General features: G+C 39.1%; 1 protein-coding gene across 26 annotated transcripts in view; it reads left to right on the forward strand.

The window, feature by feature from the left end:
* Positions 1-22895, forward strand: part of TSNARE1 (t-SNARE domain containing 1) — a 416856-nt gene that overhangs the window by 255310 nt on the left and 138651 nt on the right. For all 26 annotated transcript variants that reach the window (XM_085536897.1, XM_085536893.1, XM_085536887.1 and 23 more), the window contains one exon: positions 4828-4910. In XM_085536897.1, the coding sequence (XP_085393023.1) occupies positions 4828-4910 (83 nt within the window). The remainder of the gene's footprint in view (positions 1-4827; positions 4911-22895) is intronic.

Consider the following 22895-nt stretch of genomic DNA (forward strand, 5'->3'; position numbering starts at 1 on the left):
GTTGAAATGTCTTTTTTCATCAGAAGAAAAGAAGAAAATCATAAGGAAGGTGAATTGATTCTTTTTCCATGATGTCATATCCCTCCATGTTCAAATCTGGGACTACTAAAAGTAGAGCCTGAGAACACCCAAAGCCAGATGAGAGGATTACATGGGAACAGTGGATACCTCAGATTGCTGAGCAGCAGGAAGACAAGCCATACCATGCATGTACATGAGCTGACTTCTGGTAAAATACCAGTTATTTGAGACCACTTGTTTCTCTGTACGGAAGAAAAGTGAATTCCTTTCCATCTACTAAAGTAGTAATAATTTCTGCACTCTGCCCTTTAGCACTGAACTTAGTGATATGAGGCACCTTATTCTCGGATAGCATGTGCTGTTTAATGCAATATGGTGTTTGAATTTTAAATCCCTGGAAGATACATCCTGGCAGGCATGGTGAACCGCTGGCATGGTGATACCATTTTTTTCAGTGCATGCATATTTAGCAGATACTTGACATTTCAAGATGCATTTCAAGGACGGTATAAATCACTCAGGAGCTGAAGTGCTATAAATTTATGCTAGTGTTCGGCCATTGTCTTATAGCCGTTTATATTCATTCAGACTAGGGCTTTGGTCTTTTGACTGAGGGAAATCAGCAGGAAGAGTGGTTGTGACATTTTAGGACAGTTACAATAGTTTTTTTTCAGATCTGCTTGGAAAATTAGCTTGAGCAGTTGTTGCCCTCCCTCCAGGGGTTGTGGCGTGTTACTGCATGGGAGAATTAGAGACCTAAAGTCAAATAGAAAGCAGGATACTATCTGCTTTCATTGGAATCACAGCTCTTGCTGCTGCAAATTGTGTTTCTTAGAATCATTCAGGCTGGAGAAGACCACTAAGGTCATCTAGTCCAACCATCAGTCCATCCCTACCATGCCTACTGAACCATGACCCACCAGTGTCACATCATCTACCCTTTTCTTGAACACCTCCAGGATCAGTGATTCCACCACCTCCCTGGGAAGCCTGTCTCAATACCTCACCAAAACTTCCCTATAACACTCTATACCAATGTGACCCACTTAGTGCTAGTTCAGCAGACAGAAGAGATTTATTTTACAAATCCTGTGCCGAATTTATAACTTGACGTGTACATAGAAGTTTGCAAATGCCTAACCCTAAATCATTTCAGGCTGGAAAAACTGCTGTGGCTTTCCTTCATTTAACATAAGCATTCATGCCTGAGCCTCTTTTTTTCATGCAATGAGACTCACTTAAAACTCCAAGAACGTGGCGATTAGAACGGGAAAAAAATCTTTTTCATGCTGACAGCAATTTCACCCTCGAATTTGGCTTTTAATTAAGAAGGAAAACTTTGCATATTACAAAAACATTCTTTTTTTTTTTTTTTTTTTTTTAATACTGCACTTCTTGGTGTGTGGTATAGATTATTTTTGTCAGAAGTTATAGTGATGAAACAGGGTTAAGCTTATTGGAGTGCTAAAAATAAAAGCATACTGTGAAACCTGAAGGGGCCCTTTTTGATTATAGCCAAGTGGGAGCATTTTAAAATTTTCATTTACAAGCTCACTTTCCTGTCTTTCAAGCAGCTCTACTGAAAATGCTGCCTTGTGAAACCAGTCCATTGTTGCCACTATAAAGACATAGGTCATAGGGGTGATTCATTGATATATTTGGACAAAAACCCCACTCCAGCCCCTACTGCTCCAGTAATTTCACACTGAAGACTCCTGTTGGCCATTAGCAGGGCTTGATCTCATAAGACAGGTAAATAGATAGGGTTAACGATCCCTCTGAGGGTCGTCATGACTTCTGTCTGTGTGTGACAAGTGTGTCATAAAATCATACTGAGTTACATCAAAAAGCCAGTCAGCTCTGCTGCCTTCCTATTGAAAGGATGTGTTTAGGCAGGAAAATTATATTTTCCTAATTCCTCGATGCAGCCACCATCTGCTTTGGTGCAGCCTCGTCCCTCGGTTTCATAAAATGGTGAACACATTGCCTTGAAGTTTTTGTTTATTTCCAAAACGTAGCACAATCATGAATTCATCATCACAGAGTGAAGATGGGAAGTCAACTATGAGATCCAGAGTACTGAGACCCTTTGGAAAACTCTAGGCTCAGAGCTGAGTTGTTTCACCTATTTGGGAGCAAATTCACTGTCTTTTCACACTAAGGGACAAAGGAAAAGTCAGACCCAGCTGATGCTCCTGTCTTCTTAACAGCTTAACATCCCTTTGGAATTTCTTCCTTCTCAGTCCCCAGCATTGAAGAGAAACCTGAACACAAGCAAGGTGAAGGAAGCTCTGAGAAATCACTATCATTTGGCAGAGATGCGCTGACATCTGCTGAGTGACACATTTATTCTTGACTTATTGATATGGTCTGCGTACTTCCTTGTGATTTGACCCAGATTCTCAATTTATTCTCTTGTTTTTCTGCATAAATCAGCAGAAATACACAGTTTATAGTGTTACATATTTATGTCTCATTTGGTATAGAGTTTTGCTTGTTTATTTGTTTTTGTCTGCTCTTCTCCAGTTTACAGATTCTTATTGAGAACATTTAAGTGGGAATTTTGCTCATTTCAAAGCTGCTGTTCTGCTGTTAGGAGAGCAAGTGAGCAGAAACTGTCTCACCAGGACCCAATCACCTCCTGTAACATCACATCAGCTCCCATAGGACATACAGCACATGACCATCCTACCAGGGAAAGCCAGTGCTAAAAAGAACTAGATCGTGGTTGCAAAACATGATGAGTAGGGCATGACTACCCCATTGCAGCTGTAGTAATATGTTATCGAATGGTCAGGGTTTGAATTCCAATTGATGCAAACCAGTGTTGTCTCAGTGGTTAGTTGTCAGCTACACAGGTCTATCCTAGCTTACAAACATGGAAGAAAAGGACTCCCTGTTTCTAAGCTATTCCTCGGTTCTACCCAGCAAACATCAGCTGTACTTCTCCTACTACTCATAAAATATTTAGAATGAGCCTTTACTGATTTATGGGTTAACTTCAATTTCTGGCTGGAAAGACATCAAAGCCAATCCTGGAAACAAGATATCTATTGTTTTTGAGCAGGAGTATAAGATTAATTTAAAAGTGATAGCAGAGGTGGACGTGTAGCAGTAGGGTTTTACTTGGAAACTTGCCTTGAGCCTCATTATTAAGTGAAAGGTTGAAAAGTGGCTGCCAGGTTTCACTTGCAGCACTTAGGTACTTGTTCGAAGTAGACCTTGGGTATTGAGAAGAGAGAGACCTGGTATTGAGAAGAAAAGGGGAAGAGAAACTTCTGACTCTTTCCCTGGAAAACATTGAGATTGTTGTTTGAGAGGCATTGGAAGTGACCAGTAAAATCATGCCATTTCAACCTATATAAGTGCCAGCCACGTGGTTTGCTTTCGGTTACTACAGCATGCATAATGTAGTAAAAAGGAGTGAATAAAAACAACCCTCAGAGGTGTGAAGAAAGACTTTAAATAAGTTTCTAGGTGCTGAGATGAAGTAGGGGAGGGAGGAATGCTGTTCTACATTTTATCTGCAAGCGTTCATTCTAAATAAATAAACAAATGAATAAATACGTAAATAAATGTTAAATAAATCTTCAATGGCAAGTCTTAGGCAAACTAAGTGTACATGTAGCCAGAAATTATTGGCTGTGTATCTCTCAGTGGACAAACTGGTGGCAATTTCTAAGATTTCTGTTGAAAGAACAAACCTTGAATTACAAGTTTTATATCAGAATTATCTTGCTTTCTAAGCACAGTGCTGAAGCCAAAATTTAAACTTGTCTTTGATGGAAGTGAGGATTTCTCTCATTGCCAGCTGCAAGGCGTAGCTGTCAGTCTTTCCCTTCTAGTCTCATTTTGATTCCTCTTGTTTCCCTCAGCTTCCACAGCCTCAGACCCATCAGTTTAGGATGAGATTCATCTCCCTTAATTTTAGGCAGTGGCAATTCGTCTCATTCTAAGCCATCTGTACTAAGTTCCTCTGTTGGAGCTTGGAAATGTGATCTAGGTGTTGAAGTTTTGACTGATCTGAACTGATCAGTGGCAGGTAGCTACTGTATTAGAATGAATCATATCCTGTTAACTGCTACAGCGTCTGAGGGTGCTTGCTTAAATAGAGACCTGAGTGTGGTCAACCCACATGATGCAGATAAAGTTTACTTCCAAACTCTATGAGATAATATCAGATCCAATCTACCATGTTGCTTCTGTCATTTAACTCTAATCCAGTGGATTTGCTGTTCTTCAGCTGAAGTGCTCTGAATGTGCTATCATTTTTTCCTTTGGATTTAGTGGGAGTGGGTTCATAACATCCCTGATCTGCAGTGCTGTAGCCTCACCTCAAACACTGTTTTTAGGTTTGGGCACCACAATATAAGAACAACATAAAGCTATTAGCATCCAGAAAGGGATATACAAAGATGGTGAAGGTTCTGGAGGCAGTTGTGTATGAGGAGCAGTTGGGGTCACCATGGTTTGTTCAGTCCAGAGAAGAGGAGGTTGTGGGGACTTTTTGTGGTCCTGAATGGAACCAGGAGTTGGATTCTATGAGTCTTGTGGATCCCTTCCAGCTCGGGTTATTCTATGATACCATAATTCTATTGTCTGAGGATGCATGGAAAGCTTATCAGTCAGGTTAGGTGTCTTCATTCATCAAAATGTATAGCATTCATTTTTCTATGTAATGCAAAGTCTTGCAGTCTTGCTGCTTCTCTTTTTATGCCTGCATATAAACTGCTGAATCACTGTTATTATAAAGCTTTTGTTTTAGGTTCGTACCCTGTAATTATCTTCTATTATTTTAATTTGCAGATAGTATTGAAGCCAACATTGAGACTGCATCTTCTAATGTAGAGTCAGCCAATGAGCAGTTGGCAAAAGCAAGTCAGCACCAAGTAAGTGGGTCTAAAACACCTTACCAGTACATTCAGTGGTAGTATTTAAAATAAAATGCACACTTGATGTCTGTGAACCACATGGCACATGGGTTGCATTGGATTTGTGCTACCTGGAAAGGTGATTAAGTGTATTATAAGTAAGAGCTATGTGTTTACATGCGTATATACATGACTGAATTATTGTAGCATTGGCAATTTGCATTAGAGTAGTCATTTAGAGATCTGCATATTAAAGAGCCATTTCCCAGTAGGAAACTCAACAATTAGCTATTCTTGTTCTTGGAAAAATGTCATTAAAAAGTACATCATTTAAGTGTATATGTGTTTATTATTGGAGTGTTTCCTTAGAATCAGGCAATAGTGCTTTTCAAAAACAGCAGAATTGCCAAGAGACATGATGTGGTTGGTGAATAACGGCCATGGCAATTGTGTACAGCACTTTTTATAGGCAACTTGTGAGCTGGGTATTTTTTCCTCCCTTCTGTTTTTCTTCACTGGAGCAAAAAGAAAATACATACATACAAAGCAACAACAACAGCAACGACAAGAATAACCTTTATCTTGTTTGAAAATAGCTTAACCAGAATTGGTCTATGGTTATGCCAGTGATTACTTTTAAGTGATGAAGTAAAAAAAGGTTATTTCTTATGTTAAACTGACAGAAGAAAAGCTGCTTCAGTTTCATTCTTTTCCTCACTCATAAAATGATTGGTTCAATTTCAAGGTGATTTTCATGTATCTTGAGTACTGTTATGACAAACTGTAGCTATGGTGAGTGTGAATACTTAGTGCTTCCTCTTTGGCCCTCGGACAACATGAATTCTTCAGGTCTGGGATGAAGCTCCCGCTTGAAGGAGAAGGAATCATAGACATTTTACTGCTTTAAAAGAGAGTAATGTGATCTTAAAATTATCTACAACTCATTTTCTGGTGAAATGTAGAATTGTGAGTAATAAGAAGTTTTGTAGAACTTTGATATTATGGAAACTAGATGTGGTCTTCAGCTACATTTTGGTTTTAAAGCTGTATATATTCAAGATAATGTGTTTTACCATGCATTTAATCCTGCGTTTGTCTTGAAAATAGACTGTTGCATTTTTAGAGTGGGAAGTCTAAAATGAGACGAGAATAAATTTAATACTTGACAGTAGAGCAGATCGCAAAGCGTAAATGAGTTAATGACAATTTGGGCTAGGAAGGTCTGAGTAGTCAGGCAGAAAATGAACTCAGAGCAGTATAAAGGATCTGCTTTCTTCAACCAGCAGGAGCTGCTGAAATAATCTACCCAGTTAGGAAGTCCTTTATTCTTCAAATATGTTGATAAAGATGAAGATATAGCCAGTCTCAGCAAGTCGATCATTGCTGTGAGCATAAAGAGGCACATACCAACTGTTATCTATGGGAAAACACCTTGGATCCTTTCACGTCCTCGAAACAAGTCTGTGTAATATAATATCACTTAGATAAATTCTGATGCCAAAGAAAACGTGTAGTTCACATCTGCTGTAGGGGGTTGGTAGCTGGATGAGGATAACTGTGCACAACTTCAGCTGTCTCTCTGCCACCTCTTTCATGAGATATGGATGGAAGATGGAGTGAAAATGTTGTGACATTGCTGGCCTGCTGTACAAGGTTTGTAAAACGGTGTATGGTGTTTTGTGTCCTGGTATCTGCTCGTTCTATATCTGAAAAGACATTTTTTCTTAGTGATGTGACAAGAGTGGCTCTGGTCACACATCCCTCAAGAGCTTTTGTAGGAATTGACGTTGGTGCCATTGCCATACGTATGGATAGTGCAGTACAAGTCTAGGTTGTCCTTTCAGGTTGTGTGCCTAGTTCTGGCTATTTTAGAAATGTAGAGCATGGATTGGGTAGAATGATTACCCAGATGGTTTTTGTGAGCTTTCAAGGGAGCTGCTGTAATATTACACCCTTTAAAACTTATTCTATATTGATCTGTGCTGCTTGGAGATTAATGGGTTTTCAATCTCACTGGTTAGTTTTCCTGTTTTAAGTTGTCAGTTCAATAATGTATTTGGTTATTACCTATGACCCCTAGCATGGCGGGATTGTCCTGTAGAACAGAATGGCTTACAGATGTTTGTTATTTATCCCTACTTATAGGTATATATATACACACATGTATATGAATATACATTTGTGTGCAGGTAGTATTTTGTGAGAGTATTGACAAATGTAAATGTTCTTAATAGATTAAGAAATCAGGAATGTGAACACAGCTGAAAGAGTGAAGCGGAACACCTACTGTAGACCTTAATGAAGAAATTTCTGCCAGGAACAAAGACTTCAGTTACAGGTTATTTAGCATAAGGTTTGCATATAATGCAGTGCAGTGCATTAACAATACAACTTGGAGCACCAGTCCCAACCCATCCATTAACATAACAGAACATCAGTAAAGTATTTCTTTAACTTCCTTTTTTTTTTTTTTTTTTTTCAAAATGAAGCATTTAGGCGTAATGCAACAAAAGAAATATTTAAGCAGGTATAAAAGTCTTCCCACAGAGTTCCTTTGCCTGTGAAAAGAGCTGTGAAAGAAGTTCTCGTTCATCTTGAGATGGTGCTAAAAACAAAATTTTCCAATTTGGCATGAATTTTCACATGTTCCACCTAAACTCTTCCACCAAGAAAAGCAGACAAAGAAATGAAAACATAAGTCAACCTAAAACAATAAGAAAGCCAAATGGAGGCTGCATCATGGGGTAGGTGCAACTACAGTTGTAAAAGGCAGAGTAAGACAGCCAAGAGAGTAGATTGTCTCAATTGCTTATTACACTTCTGATCTTAGATGCCATAGGAAGTCTGAGTCCATGCTGAGTACCATAATTGGCTTTACCTCCTGACAATAGCACTTCTCTGCTTCACCAGGTAAATTCACTGAGGACTCTGTTGTGCTCAGAGGCTCTGTGGGCACTGTAGAAATGTAGCAATAAGCATGATGCTTATGTCTATTAATGATGCAGCAAAACTGTATTATGTCATAATCATTTATTTCCACAATATTTCCATTGTAAATCATTTGATATGTTTTCAGGATTACTTGAGTTACATTGGGTAATATGTGTTATATCTTCACTGCAAGATGCAATAGTTGAACTTGTAATGTATCATGGACGAAGAAAATACTACATCCCAAAGCCATAAAATGTTTAGTGGGAGCTGTCACATTTTAGAAAGAAATACATGTGGTTTTGTTTGTTTGTTTGTTCTTACCAGATATAATGGTTAAGCTGAATGACTGCAGTACATGCAGAAACACGCAGGATGAAAGTGCAGATGAAAACACTGTGATATTGACATCAGGCCTTGAGGAAGAGAGGCTGTTTCCATATGAAACATCTTTTGACCACAGGAACTCAGCAATTTTACTTTGTTACCTTGCTTTTCTCTAAAAAAGGTAGAATCATGGAATCATAGAATTATAAAGGTTGGAAGAGATCACTGAGATCATCTAGCTCAACCGTCAACCCATACCCAGCATGTTCACTAACCATGTCCCTCAGTACCACACATCTCCATGTTTCTTGAGCACTTCTAAGGACGGGGACTCCACCATGCCCCTGGGAAACTTGTTGCAATGCCTCACCACTCTTTCTGAGAAGAATTTTTTCCTAATATCCAACCTCTCCTGGAGCAACTTAGAGACATTACCTCTTGTCCTAAGGGCTTACCGAAGAAAACACAGTTGCCTATAGTTGAATACTGTGTGTCTGAGATAGATGATTGGACTTATTTTACACTCACAGAGAGGAGGAATTGCTTCCTGCGCTGTTATCTTACAGAGATATGTCTAACATAGGTCTGATTATTTCCTCTCTTAGCATATCTCTTCTCTTTGTCTCTAAATTCTGGACTTATCAATAAATAACCTTGCAAACATTACACAGGGAAATAAATCACATTCAAATTGCCTCTTTATAACAAAAAAATTAGGGCATTTAAGACCTGACTAGATGCTTTTCTGTGCAGCCTACAGGGGGAAACCTGCAGGAGGGCATTGGACCAGATGATCCCCAGAAGTTCCTTCCAAGCCCTATGATTCTTTGATTTTGTGATGAGCTTAGTTGAGATGGACATTGCACAGAGGAGTTGGCTGCAGTGAGATGAGCCATGCTGCTTTGCTCAGTTTGTTCATAGCTTCCTGCAGGTGGACTGGGAGGAAGAAAAAGAAACAAATGCAGACTCCACAGGTACATATTAAACTAGTTATTCTTTCTGACACAAAGTTTGGCCTAAATTCAGCTTGTCTGCATTCATTGAAGGACTCTGTGCTGACTGGTGAAGCTGACTTGTTTTGGAAGAGCTGCTTGTGTTGCTCCAGTTAATGCTGGTTGCTTTCCTTCCCTCTATCCTCTTTGGAAGTCAAACTAATTTGGATTCACTGACATCGCAAAGGCAAGCAATAGGAAAAAGCCTTGTACATACTTCACATTTGCAGATAGATCTTTTTGATGGAGGATCACCAATAAAGAGCTGGCCTCACCTTTTGACCAAATAACTTGTTGGAACTTGGGGGAAAAAAAAAAAAAAAAAAAAAAAAAAGAAAATTTGGATTTCAGAATCACTTTCTTGTATTCTACTCCTCACTGTAAGGTAAAATATAAACTATCAACTTCTTAGAATCATGGAGTCATTCAAGTTGGCAGAGACCACTAAGATCATCTAGTTCAACCTTCCGGTTCAACTTTATTACCTTTCATTCTATCACTGCCTCCTCAGAGAAGAGGATGACTGACTCCTCAATACAACCTCCTTTCAGGGTGTTGAAGAGAGCTATAAGGTGTCCCCTGAGCCTCCACTTCTCCACAGTAAACAGTCACAGACCCCTCAATCATGTTTCCTTTTTTTGCTGTCACTTTGCTGTGTTTTTCAAGAGTATGAATGTGGCTGAGTTTGCTGCTTCTTTGGGTAATTAGCACTTGTTATTTGGAGGATTATGAAGTTATTTCTTCGTATGGCAGTTTCTGCCTTTGAAAGTGATGGGTGCTGAATTAAAGCTGTAAAAGGAGCTCAGAGCTCTGTAAGGACTCCAGGCAAAAGCTGATACTGAAGTGACTGTGTAATTACACAACTAAACCTTAATCCCTCCCTTCAGCAGCTTAAGGAAAGTTTGCTGCCATCCAGATTCCTTATGGTTTTGCATCTGGACAGTGCTTTCAGACATATGGTATGATTTATGACTGGACCTGTCTGGAGCCAGGAGTTTAAACTGTGATCCTTATGTGTTTCTTTCACATCAGGATACTCTGATTCTATGATTTCCATTCAGAACTGATTTCTCCAACTTCGGTGTTACGCATTTCTCCCCTACAACACCTGTGTTCTTTCCACCCCTTGTCTCTCCCTTGAAGCCACGTCTTTTCATGTTCTTTTGCAATCCCAGTCTCTCCATTCAATTCAGTGTTGTATGCATGTTTTCCATCAACACTCCTATCTCAAACACTTCTTTCTCAATAATTCCACTAATTTGCCTGCCCCAGATTGTTCAACACCTACCCCATAGGGATGTTTGGCTGAATCACCTGTCAGATGTGCCTTTGCGTACTTGGTACTGCTACAGAGCCTCAGAGCAGCTCCTTGCTGAATGTTTGTCCCTGCATTTAAGCTCCTTTTTCCATTGAGTTGCTGTGCAAGATCCACAGGGCAGTGCTTCATGCAATTAAATGGCATTGCTTTTTAGCTTCTTTTAAGAAAGAGGCAGGAGCAGCAGGTGAGTGGTATAAAACTTCTGGTTCTTTTTTTCATTGCTCCACTGGCTCCCTATGAAAGATGAGCTCAGATTCTGGAGTGTTTTATTTTGAAGCAACTTCTGTTTGCATGTGTTTTGTTGTTGTTATTGTTGTTGTTTTACTGTATTTTAATGCAACCCATTTGCAAAACAGCTGCTTACCATAGGAAATTGGTGTTCGAGTCAGTGGCAGTCCAAGTGATAAACGAGGTGTGTGAATGCAGCAACTTAACCTCAGTAAAGACTGAAACATACCATTTATTTAAGTCTTTTTTTTTTTTTTTTTTTTTTTTTTTTTCTTGTATATAACAGATCTATGAGATCAGAGATCTGTTGGGAAAGAATTTGTGTAGATCTTTTTGGGTGCTATTGCATGTGAAGGCAGCGTCCTTCCAGTGTTTTGTTATCTCAGCTGAATGTCTCTTCATTTGTGCCTTCAAAAAGAGAGTTTACTCAGCCAATTGGTGGTTTAATGTTTCTTTCCTTTATTATAAACCATGGCCTGAAGGATTTTTTGGAGATTAAAAATATAAATAAAATTGTCAATTGTGAGCTTTAAGGAGAAATCACTGCTTTCTCAAGTAGGAAGCAAAAAGAGCCATAGAGGAGAGGGAAAGGATGAGACAGAAGGGGTGGGAGCATGGTTAGCAGTGAGGCATTGCTGATGGAACTGGTCTGGCTGACATGAAGATGAGTGTGTAGCTGTAGTGTTTATAAATTGTTCATCAAATGGCCTTGGAAGTATCCACTGGGGCTGGACCACATCAAACTGAAGGAATATTCATTACATTGTACACAGATGTCTGGATTTGGTGTTTCAGTGGCAAAGGTTCTTTGTGTGAGGGCTGGACAAGTGTGATCTGTGACAATTTGGAGGTGGCAAATTCACATTCTGTCTTTTGTTGTTCTATTTCATTTGTTTAACAAAATCTCTTTCCAGGGTACAATTTCATTTTGAGAGGTCAGAGATTTAAAAGCAATTTTCCCTTACTGACAGCAGCATAAAGTAGTGAGTTATGTTTCTGTTAGTGGCCTCATTTAACTGAGGAGTGAATGGAAATCCTTGGTAACTGAGTGGAAAACCACATGTAGAGTTATCCTTGTGCCCAGTGGCGACATATACAATCAATTGCATTGCCCAAAGGTTAAGTCTTTGAGAAATGGCATTATACATGTCTTTTAATAGGGCTAGGAATAACAGAAAGTTAGGAATATTAACACTGGAGATGGATACCTAACCTGACATCTGATGAAAACAAGGAATAGAAAAGAAGTATCCTGCTTTGAGTCCCAGCTGTACTGCCTGAAGCAATATTATGCTGGACTGTGATCTTGTCAGATCTCATCAAGTAGCAAAATGGTCAGATTTGGTCATTGTTCATACTGGAAACCTCCAATGAAAACCTTCACGTATGGGTAGCAGAGCTTCCTTCAGTTCGTTGGGTAGCACCTTTTGAGCTATTCTTTTCAGGTACATCAGAGCATCATCCAAAAAGCAACTCTGTTCCTGAGACTTCATCACTTTTTGATAATCAGTGTCAGTAAAGATATCACATTGGTTTTGAAAGCAACACAAAACAAATGAACTGGGGACTTACAGCCCAGAGTGGACAGTGGCGGGACAAGGGGGAATGGTTTAAACTGAGACAGGGGAAGTTGAGATTGGATATTAGGAAGTTTTTCACTCAGAGGATGGTGACGCACTGGAACAGGCTGCCCAAGGAGGTTGTGGATGCCCCATCCCTGGAGGCATTCAAGGCCAGGCTGGATGTGACTCTGGGCAGCCTGGTCTGCTGGTTGGTGACCCTGCACATAGCAGGAGGGTTGAAACTGGATAATCATTGTGGTCCTTTTCAACCCAGGCCATTCTGTGATTCATTCTATCCTAGTGTCTGTGTTTTAATATTTTACTTAGTTCCTATACGCTTCAGTTTATGAGCTCATGTATTTAATAGGAACAATGTATGGACATATAGTGAGTGGTCAGCTCACCTGACTTGATACTTAAAATTTAGGCTATCAGTGCAAACCAAGCTAAGCTTCCGTTGCACACAGCTCTGGAAGACAGTTTATCCATCTTCTCTTGGATATTGTGCCTTGGTCTGTGATTAAGATGTTCACTCTGGTATTGAACATTTGCTTTATTGCTAATGGAAAGGTACTTTCAAGGAAGCACCTATTAGGCAGCTAAGGCACAATTTGTTTGCATAGAGATTTTATATCCTTCTGTGTAGGGCATCCAGCCATGTTCCTAGCTTCCACTATGGTAAACTGTTGTTCCACTGAAAAGTCACAAGTCACCTCTGCCAGTCATATTTAAATGTTAGTGAGAACCTGGTGTGTCTTTAATTATCAGAAGTAGCTGAGAAAGTAAATGTGTATTCACCTACTGTTTTGCTTTGTTGTTTGTTTGTTGTTTTTTTTTTTTAAAATAACCATAGCATTATCAGTCATGAAAGGAAAACGTTACATAAGAAGAAAAAGAGTTATGGAAAATGAAATTGCATTTGCTTCTATTTTGGCAAAGCCTGGGAACAATTTCATTAACATTCTTTTCCATATTCCTGAAAGAAATCACAGGCTCAATAGGATACATTTGTAGTACAGCCATAACATCTTGGCCCAGAACTATCAGGTTTTGAGAACAGGAATACTTAAAAACAATTTAGCAAATGAGAGGTTCTCACTAAACCTGACTTGAGCATCATGCAGAACTCCTGAAGACAGTTGGAAACAAAGAATTGAAAGCATGGGAATTTGGTGGAGTGTGGGTCAAAATGAGGTTTCATTTCACTTTGAGAAAGGGATTGCATTTGTGAAGATAAAGAATTGTTGTAGACAAAGGTGATCATAGCAACTCAATTTCCTGGACTTCAAAAAACATTTTCTAAAATAATATTGAGTAAGGATTATCTTTATCTAGAAAACTCACAGAGAATGAGGTACAGATGCTAGGCTGTAGCTTGTCCTCAAATACTCATATATAGTTTATCTTCAGTTCTTCATACATGTCACACAGCTCACCTGTCTGGTCATTCCTGTGTTCCCTACTGGCTGATGCATATGTACATACCTGTAACAATGTGGGGATAGTGGGTCTCCTCATCATCTCATCTCATGGAATATGGTGACCAAGCACAGCTCTGAATCACTTTTGTAGGCAGGAGGGGATCCATAGCCACATGGCATGCCCCAGGGCTTTCCCAGACAGATGAAGGGTCATCTCGGTTGGGATTTAGTTTTAAATGAAGATACATGATCATACCCCTACACATAGGCCCCTACATTTGAATTAAGAGTCTGAAGCCCTGTGGTTTATTGATAGAAGTTGATTGTACAATTTAGTTGCCACAACACTGGCATCTAATGTCATTTGAAATAAACTTGGGAGTCCCAAACAGACATGCAAGGCTGACTTACTACAGGAAACCCACAACCTTATAAGCTTCTTGGCTGGCAGCGGGAATCCAATTGATACATGGATATTTTTATGTGGTCAGCTGAATAGCCAACTCAACACCATGAACAGATACTGGACAAAGTTTCATCTAACAGCCCAGTATATGTCTTCTTTGAAGCTATCTGATTCACTCTCTAGTTTCTCAATGAAAGATACTCCTGTGAACATACTAGGCACTTCAACATGAAAGTCTATGCTGAGGTATGGGCACATACTGTCAAATTAATGAGAGTGAAAATTGAGTAAGTGGAGGATCAAAAAAATGAACAGTCAGGCTTAGAGAGCTTGAACCATCTGTATCCATCACAGGGCAGCTCCTGGACTCATTCCACAGAGACAATCACTTGCAGGCCTATTCTGCCAACACCTGGGATCTGATACCCAGTATGTATTGTTATGCTGATATTTTTTATAGAAATTAGAAGAAAAAAATAATGTTATTTCTAAATAGTGTTATTCATATTTTATTGTACACTAATATCAAGCAGGACTTTTTTTAGTCGTTAAGCTTGATAGCTAAGGAAAAAATCAGGAGAAATGATTTAAGCTCTTTGCTGTTGATCATAAACATGACTTCCCAGCAAGACAAACATGTGCAGCCCTTTATATGATGGTGGGGTTGGTGCTTAATGATCCTTGAGGTCCCTTCCAACCCAAGCCATTCTTTGAACTACAGTAAAAGAGATCCAGATTTTGTAGGCTCTGAAATGGACTAAGTTGGAAATCATACAACTGATCCCTGCACTTTTAGCTCTGTAGGAAATTAATATTTAATTCATTTTGGTACAGTTCCTTCTTTTTTCTTTTCTTTTTTTTTCCAATTTGTTCAGGATATGAGAAGAGTGTTCATCGAGTCCATTGATTCAGGCTACAAAATGCATGAAGAACCAAAAAATCACTTTATAGACAACCCCACAGTTTTCTTTGCAAGAAGCTCTGTTCAGTGTATCACTCAAATACGGTTGTGCAACCATAAACTCAATGAGTCCTGCAAGGTAAACCAGTTACTAGCTCTGTCTCAGTAGCCCCTCCAATTCTATCATTACCATCGTCTGTATTTCCTAATAAATGAATCACTAGCCAGCAAGCTCTTCTGGCTTGGGTCTTACATTTCAATAAACAGTTTGTATGAAAAATTACATCAGTGATCTCAGTGCAATTAAACTAATCTAAAAATGTAGGAGACTGAGGCTGTACTTGGAAAGTCTCATCATCGTCCTGAGTGAATGGGGAGATACTTGCAGACATCCAATCAAATGAAAATCTGCCAGTAGGTTTTGGTTTCCCTAGGAGCATTCATAGAGCGGAATAGCTCACTTTGTCCTCTTCTGCTCAAACCACTGGAAGTGTCAGTCTTTTGGTTTTCTATTTGGTTTCTTCCAGTAGAAAGAAAATCTTACCCTGGGCTTATTTTAACCACTGAAGTTAATCTTCAGGTAGTGTAAATGTGTGCAGCTGTTTAGAATTAAGATTTTTTTACAGCAGGTTAGAAACATCCCTGTTTTTGATATAATTACAAGTGAGTTGTATCTGTTCTCATCATTTATTTACTTATTCATGGCCTGTGGAGTCCTTCAGTGATTACTATTGGCTTATATATTTCTGTACTGCTGTGTACCATTTTGAAGTAGGGTTTTTGCCAACATTGAGACAAGTATTCCATTGCACTACTTCTATTTCTGATAAGAATCCATCTTCAAACTATATTTTCCTGTTTAGTAGTTTCACAGGAGAAAGTGATGTAGTCTTATGGATAGCTTGCCAGGGAGAAGAGCAACCTTAAATTCTCCCGGAGAAAAAAAAAGAAGTTAAAATTGTTGTTAGAATTAATCAAAAGTATGCAAGTTTCTACCAAATGAGCATGCCCAGCTGACATTTTCAGTGCAGTCCTGCACCTCTACTGTCCACTTGTCTTTCTGGATAGATCGTGGGGAGACCTTAGAGTGAACTGGGATTGTGGTATAGTCTGGAATGATCTTAAAAGACTAAGAAAAATCTAAAGGAATTATGCCCTCTTCATAAAACACAACTTCATTATTAAGTTTTATTAAGGTGGCTCATAAGAAAAACTACACAGTGGGTCAAAAGTTCATTATAATTTAGAAGTCACAGTAAATACTTCAGGAGTTCTTTTTTTTATTGGATGCACCTTGTGTATATTCTCTATAGCTTGCTTGATGTTTTTTTTTTTTCTCCTGCTGAGGGACAACATATCACTCTTTTTTATAGACAGTAGCACTGTCCATTTATGAGAAACAGTTCTTGCATCGGTTCATTTTTACTGTAGAGGACATTTTTCTTACATACATCTGAAACATATAAAAAAGTAAAATAAACTCCATTTTTATTTATCTGTTCTTTTTAGAGTCTATCCCAGTGGATATTACTCTTTTCTGAAAACTTTTTTTTTTTTCCTTTTTTTTTTTCTTTTTTTCTTTTCTCTTAAAGAAAAAGAAATCATCTGCAAGGATATAGTAACCTCGGGTTTTCACTGATGTCAAAGGCATATTTCTCTTTGCCATTAATGGGAGTAGAATAGAGCTCTATCTACTATAAAGGTGATATTTGCTGATTTAATACAACTGGGCAGTTTATTTTTTCAGACTAGAGGAATCTAAAATTCTCAAGCTTTTCTTGATGCTCTCAGTTATGTAGGTAACGTAGTTATTATTGAATATTTAGAAGTATAAGAATGTAATTAATAACAACTATTTTCAGCTATCTCCAACATCATCAAACATTCCACAGTCAAATTTTGCTGTAAGTTTCAGTTTGCATGAGCTGAATGAAAAATGAATGCCACATAGTAATGCATCCTTGTCTTCCTTCTTCCTAGGAAAGCATGGAGTATGTATTTCCCCAAGACTCAGAAACCACAGAGCAAACAGATCCCTTCCTGCCTATAGTTTTAAGCCTTGGGTTTCTAAGGCATTCTGTGATTCTCATGCACTTCATTAGGGCAGTCATGATGCTATGTGAGCTGAAAGTCATCATCTGGAGGTGACCACTTCTTTCTGTTATTTCTGGAGGGACTGTGGGACTGTAGTTGGATCTACTAGCATATCATGCTGCTATGGTTTCTTATGTTGGTGATATTTTTTGCCACATAGGAATCAAATAACAGAGCGAACTGAAGGTTGCTGGGGAATTTCACGCTGACCCACATAGACGCAATCTCAGTGAAATAACAGTTTAATTCTGTTAGTGCTGGTGAAGGCTTCAGCAAGGCTATGCTGATCTGTGTTAGGCATTCATTTCAAGGGACAGACCTGTTAATGAGAATGCAAAAGCAGCAGGAGTGATCTGAGGACTACCAGCCTTGATTAGATTGAAAAAAGAGAGCTGGTTAGGCTAAAAAAGGCATGGATGATAACAGTCTATGGGTATAAAGAACTGTGCTGCAAAGGGTAAAGAATAATCATTACTTTTTTTTCTTTATTACAGATGGGGGAAAAAAAAAAGGAAGTAATGGGATTACATTGCAACAGGGAGGAATCTGAATAGATATATAGATATTAAGAAGGAACATGAAATATCTTTTGGGGAGATTTTAGGGTCTTCAGTATCAGATATCTGTAACAGTATCTCGTGAAACATATTTCAGGACTGATATTCATATAATTGCTTTTACTCTTGCCTGTCAGATCACAGTGCGAGATGCAGTGTAAACAGGATATGTTCATATCGTATCACAAACCATCATTATCTTATCAGAAGATGTTGCAGCCCTGAATTCTTCGATTTTCGTTCTCATCCTGTCCTCCCCCATGTTCTCTGTTCCAAAAAATAAAAATAAAAACAAAAGAAAGAGGTGTCTTTCTTCTGGGCACCTTCTTTAGGGACTACATTCACTGATGTGATTTGACAGAGGTGGTGAGACTCTGCATTTTCTGTCAACTTTTGTTAGAGTGGTTGTTGGTTACAAACCTTATAAATCACTTTGCCTTGTCCAAACATTTTCTGCCTGGCTCTCAGATGTTCTGACTGTGATTGGCTATCATCCTTTGTTCTCCAGAACGAATTATAGACTATGTAGTGCTTTGGATGAGATTGTTGAGCTACATAGGGATAGAAGGTGAAATGTGTGGGAGCTAGGTCGACAATGCACTTGCCTTGAAGAGTGACAGGTAATAATCATCTTACACTTAAATGAGCTGTTTGAATTCTGGGTTAAGTTTATATCTGACCAGCACCAGGGATAGAAATAGGGAGGTTTTCTAGGAAGAAGAAAAACTGATGTGCTGATGTCACTGTATGTGTCCCCTGTTCGTTGTATGGGAGTTGGACTAGGTGATCTTTAAGGGTACCTTCCAGCTCAAATGATTCTGTGATGGTAGAAGTCAGGAGGAAATTAAACCATATGCTTCAACACAGTAAGATTAAGAGCTGTCCTCTGGATCCAAACACCTGGTTGTGTTCTCACAGTTGAATTGTCTCCTGTTTGTGAAGAAGGTGACAGCTTCCAAGGTGTCCATGAAGAATGGTCCCTGAAACATGTTACTGTAAGCCTAGGTTAATGGGAGAAGAGGACAGAGCTGCATCACAAAGCATGCCAAATTAGGATGTGGATGATGGAAACCTTTTTTACTTATGCCTTGTTCTGATTCCTAAAAGTTATCCTTTTGATCTATTTACAGATGAACCCCACCTAAAACAAGGAAACAAATATATCCTACCATGAATAAATAGGTGATGCTCCTTAATGGGATATTAGCTTCTAGAATTGGCAACTAGAATTCACAGCCTTTAGGAATAGATATACTGAAGGAACAGAGAGAGGGAGGGATGACATATTTCTCTATCTGACCAGAAATTCATTTCATAGAGAAAAAGAATGCCAAATATAGGTACCGCTTGCATAAAGATAAATTGTGTTGGCTGAGAGGACATTAAATTCTGTGTAGTGCACATAAAGAAGCTTTAAACATAGTAGAGGACCAGCAGCATGCAATAAAGTAAGAACTGAAAATCTAAGGATTCGGAAATGAGAGCAGTGTGCCCAAGACCAGGCAGCAGATTGATCTGTGCAGTAGGAAATGAGGCCACAGAGTAGTAGAAGGAGGTGAGAGACAGTGTGTAGTAGATCAGGGATTACACTATTTTAAATGACAATTCCCTGTAATTACTTGGAATGCTTTTAGCATGCAGTGGAAGAGCCACAAAGTCAGATTCTGCTCTTGATGTCGGCAATTTGAAGTAGCACCATGGAATTGGGCCAGAAGTAATTTATTAGGAGAGGAGGGTTCACCCACCCTTTCTAACTGCTGATTCTGAACAAAGTGAGGGTTTCTTCTTCCTTTTTCACCCCCAAGCTATTGTTTTACTGAACAAATTCACTGAAAAGAGGTTGTAGCAAGGTGGGGGTCAGCCTCCTCTCCCATGTAACAGTGACAGGACTAAATGTAGTGCACCAGATGAGGTCCAGGTTGGATATTAGGAAAAATGTCTTCTCAGAGTCGTGAGGCATTGGAACCATCTGCCCACGGAGGTGGTGGAGTCACTGTCCCTGGAGGTGTTCTGGATGTGTGGCGATGAGACGCTGAGGGACATGGTTAGTGGGAATGGTGGAGATGGGCCAACAGTTGGACTTGATGATCTTACTGTTTCTTTCCAACCTTAGTGATTATGTGAAATATAGTGATATTTCATAGAATCACTATGACATGTTTGCAGTGTTTGCTGGCTATGGAACACTGTGCTGCACAGCAGCCTGCTGCATCAATAATTATTACCATATACATCCAGAGACTATCAGGAATTAGATTACTTCTGCACCATGCATCTCTAGTCTCCTTCAGTAGCATTGCCTTCAGCAACAGGAAGCATAGATATTGGTTTACTGTTACGCTGTAGCCTCCCTTGTGTTTTAGCATCCAAATGCAATTAGGATTGAACAACAGAAAGAGGTGTTTGAATCAGTGCTCTCAAATAGATCATAAAATTCTGGTGTATACGCTCTGTTTCTGTGTCTCAGAAGGGGATAAATTGTTGACCATCATGTAGCCATCTACAGAAGTCTCTTCAGTGAAAAACAAGTGTATGCTTGTAGGGCAAAACTTTGCCTCATTGGAGTTTTCTGGTCTGTCTTTTATAAATGCAGTTTCAATGCCTAAAAAAGTGTCTGTTCCCACAACACTTCAGAAAGATAAAACAAGGATCATTTCAGATTTATGGAAGACCAGTAAAATAAGGACATATCTCCAGCAGGTAGAAGCGAAGGCACAGTTTGGACTCTGTGCTCTGATCCTCTGTGTCTTCACCTTCTGTTTTAATACAATAAGTCTTCTATCCCTTTTGGTTGCTTATCTCTACAGAACAGAGATAAGGATTTTCAAACATCAGCTACAGTCATAGAATTATAGAATTGTAGAATCATTAAGGTTGGAAAAATCTCTAGGATCCCCAAGAGTGTTCAAGAAACATTTAGATATTGTACTGAGGGACACGGTTTAGCAGTGAAATATTGGTGGTAGATGGATGGATGGACTAGATGATCTTGTAGGTCTTTTCCAACCTTGGTGATTCTATGATTCTACTATTCTAAATCCAGCCATCAGCGCATCAACACCATGCTCACTAAAGAATGTTATTTCACTTCCACATCTGTGTCTACAAAGAAGGAGCAACAAAACACTGAATCCCTCCTTCCGAGCCAGGATTCATCCCACTGAAAGCCAAGATGGTCAATGGATTCCTTTCCATTCACCAGCCTTTTATATCTTACGCCCTTCCTTGACCAGGAGGAAGATGAACGATCTACTTAACAGACAGCATTATGATGTAGAAGTGCTTAAGTGAGCTGACATGAGTACCCAAAACACACTAACCTCTCTGTCACAGCGCTCACTGTGGGTTGATTAGAGCTCTGAACAAAATGAGTGAATTTGCTTGCACCCTGTCAGAGCTGAGCTGGTTCTGGCTTGTCACCTTGCTAACAAAATGTGCTGGTGTACTGGTACTTGAAAGCACCATCAGATATCAACTTGGTAAAAGCTGCAGATCAATAAAGCTCTGCTGAATTTTGCTGTGATAGCATAAGACATTACTGTTCCCAGAGCATTCAAAATGCATCAAGACAATATATAGTGCTATTAACACATCTGTTACTTAGGAACAAACAGCAGAAGTGTTGAGTCACCTTATGCCCTTGGGATATGGGAAAGGCAAAGGTGTTAATCATACCCTATAATTACTCATGTAGGGTTTACTTTATTTTTGCTGCTTTCAGTGGAAGAGGTCTGTTTGTAAATCCCATCCTTCTCATCACCCATCAATAACCTGGGGATTCTGGAGTCACCCCTTGCAAGGAGAGGTTCAGAAAGGTCCACGTGTATTTTCTGATACTGTTTTATCTAGTTTGATTTGATTCTCTCCATATTTGAGATAAAAGGATGAGAATTTTACACATTCCCATGAAAACTATTTTTCATTTTCTCTGGCATACAATTGCTAGAAGGGCCATATTTTCTCTTCAATTTCCTATCCTTTTTATCTGCCAGTAGATCTGGTTTACCAAAACTTTCTATAACTGTGAGTGCTTCCTTTAAATTCCTGATCTACATACAGGTCAACATACTGTCAAAAAGAAGGAAGAAATGAGTCTATCACAGTTTTCTCTGATGGCAGAAGATGCCAAAAAATAGTAGAAAAGGGTAGGTGTGACTCATTGGGAACATGGATTAATGAACATGGTTGTGATGAGTTGATGGTTGCACTAGATGACCTTAGTGATCTTTTCCAACCTTAACGTTTCTATGCAGAAAGAGCAGTATGGTGGAATTACACTGTCCTGCTACATGCACCTTGGCAGAAATTTGGAGTTTCTAGTGTAAAATTGCTGGAAAAATACCTCTGTGGAAACAGTATTTGGTTGTTGATGCATCAACAGGCACAGGTTAAAGCAGTGTGGTGGATAATCTTACCCAGATCCACATAGGTATTGAATTACGTTGTATTTCTTGCATTACCCTTGCTGTAAATCAGTTGTTACCTACTAGGTTTAGCCATCCCTGTCATTTCTAGGAGAAGAGAGGAGGGGATAATAGCCACTGGTAGCTCTTTATGTGCGCAGCTGTCCACACTTTCAGTTTGCCTAAAATGATCAAATACATTCAGTTCTTTTGTAGAATGCTCTTTTCTGGACTAATCATAATGCATGAAAATCCAATGAGATTCATGTGTACACATCCATGACTTCAGCTTGCCCTGTGGGGAAGACGTCTTTGTGACCTCAGCTGGTGAGTGTGCAGTACCCAGAAGCATTGAGTCTGCAGTAGCCCTTGTAATTCTTATCCTGTTTGCACAGCAACAGATGCTGCTCTCAACATCAAGCTAACGTTCCACTGAATCTCACTCTTTTTTATTTGTTTTATTATTTTTCCTCCATGGCATTTTCCATCAGAGTGCATCAGTGGTTCATTTAAAAGTTTCCATTCTTATGTCTCCAAGTTCTCTTGGGCTGAACTTGTATATAGTTTTATTTTTCACTCTTTTCTTTTTTCCTTTCCCCCTTCCTTTTCTCTTTCTCTCTCCCTCTACCAGCCAAACAGAAAATTGCCTTTCAGGGAGAAAAGCTGCTTTCCCCTTGTGCTTTTACACTCAAATCTACCTCAAACTGAGGAGTGAACATGAAGAACCAATTGCAATACCATGACTATCTGAACCACTTAGAATGTTCCTTGATATTTCATCACGCAAGCTTTTTTTCTCACATTCACAATCAACAATATTTCCTGTTTTTCACTTGGTGAAGTTCTTCAGATGCTACTCAGTA

The sequence above is a fragment of the Coturnix japonica genome, chromosome 2 (assembly GCF_054131305.1).
Source record: "Coturnix japonica strain WE chromosome 2, WE-NBRP24, whole genome shotgun sequence".
In the NCBI taxonomy this organism is placed as follows: Eukaryota; Metazoa; Chordata; class Aves; order Galliformes; family Phasianidae; genus Coturnix; species Coturnix japonica.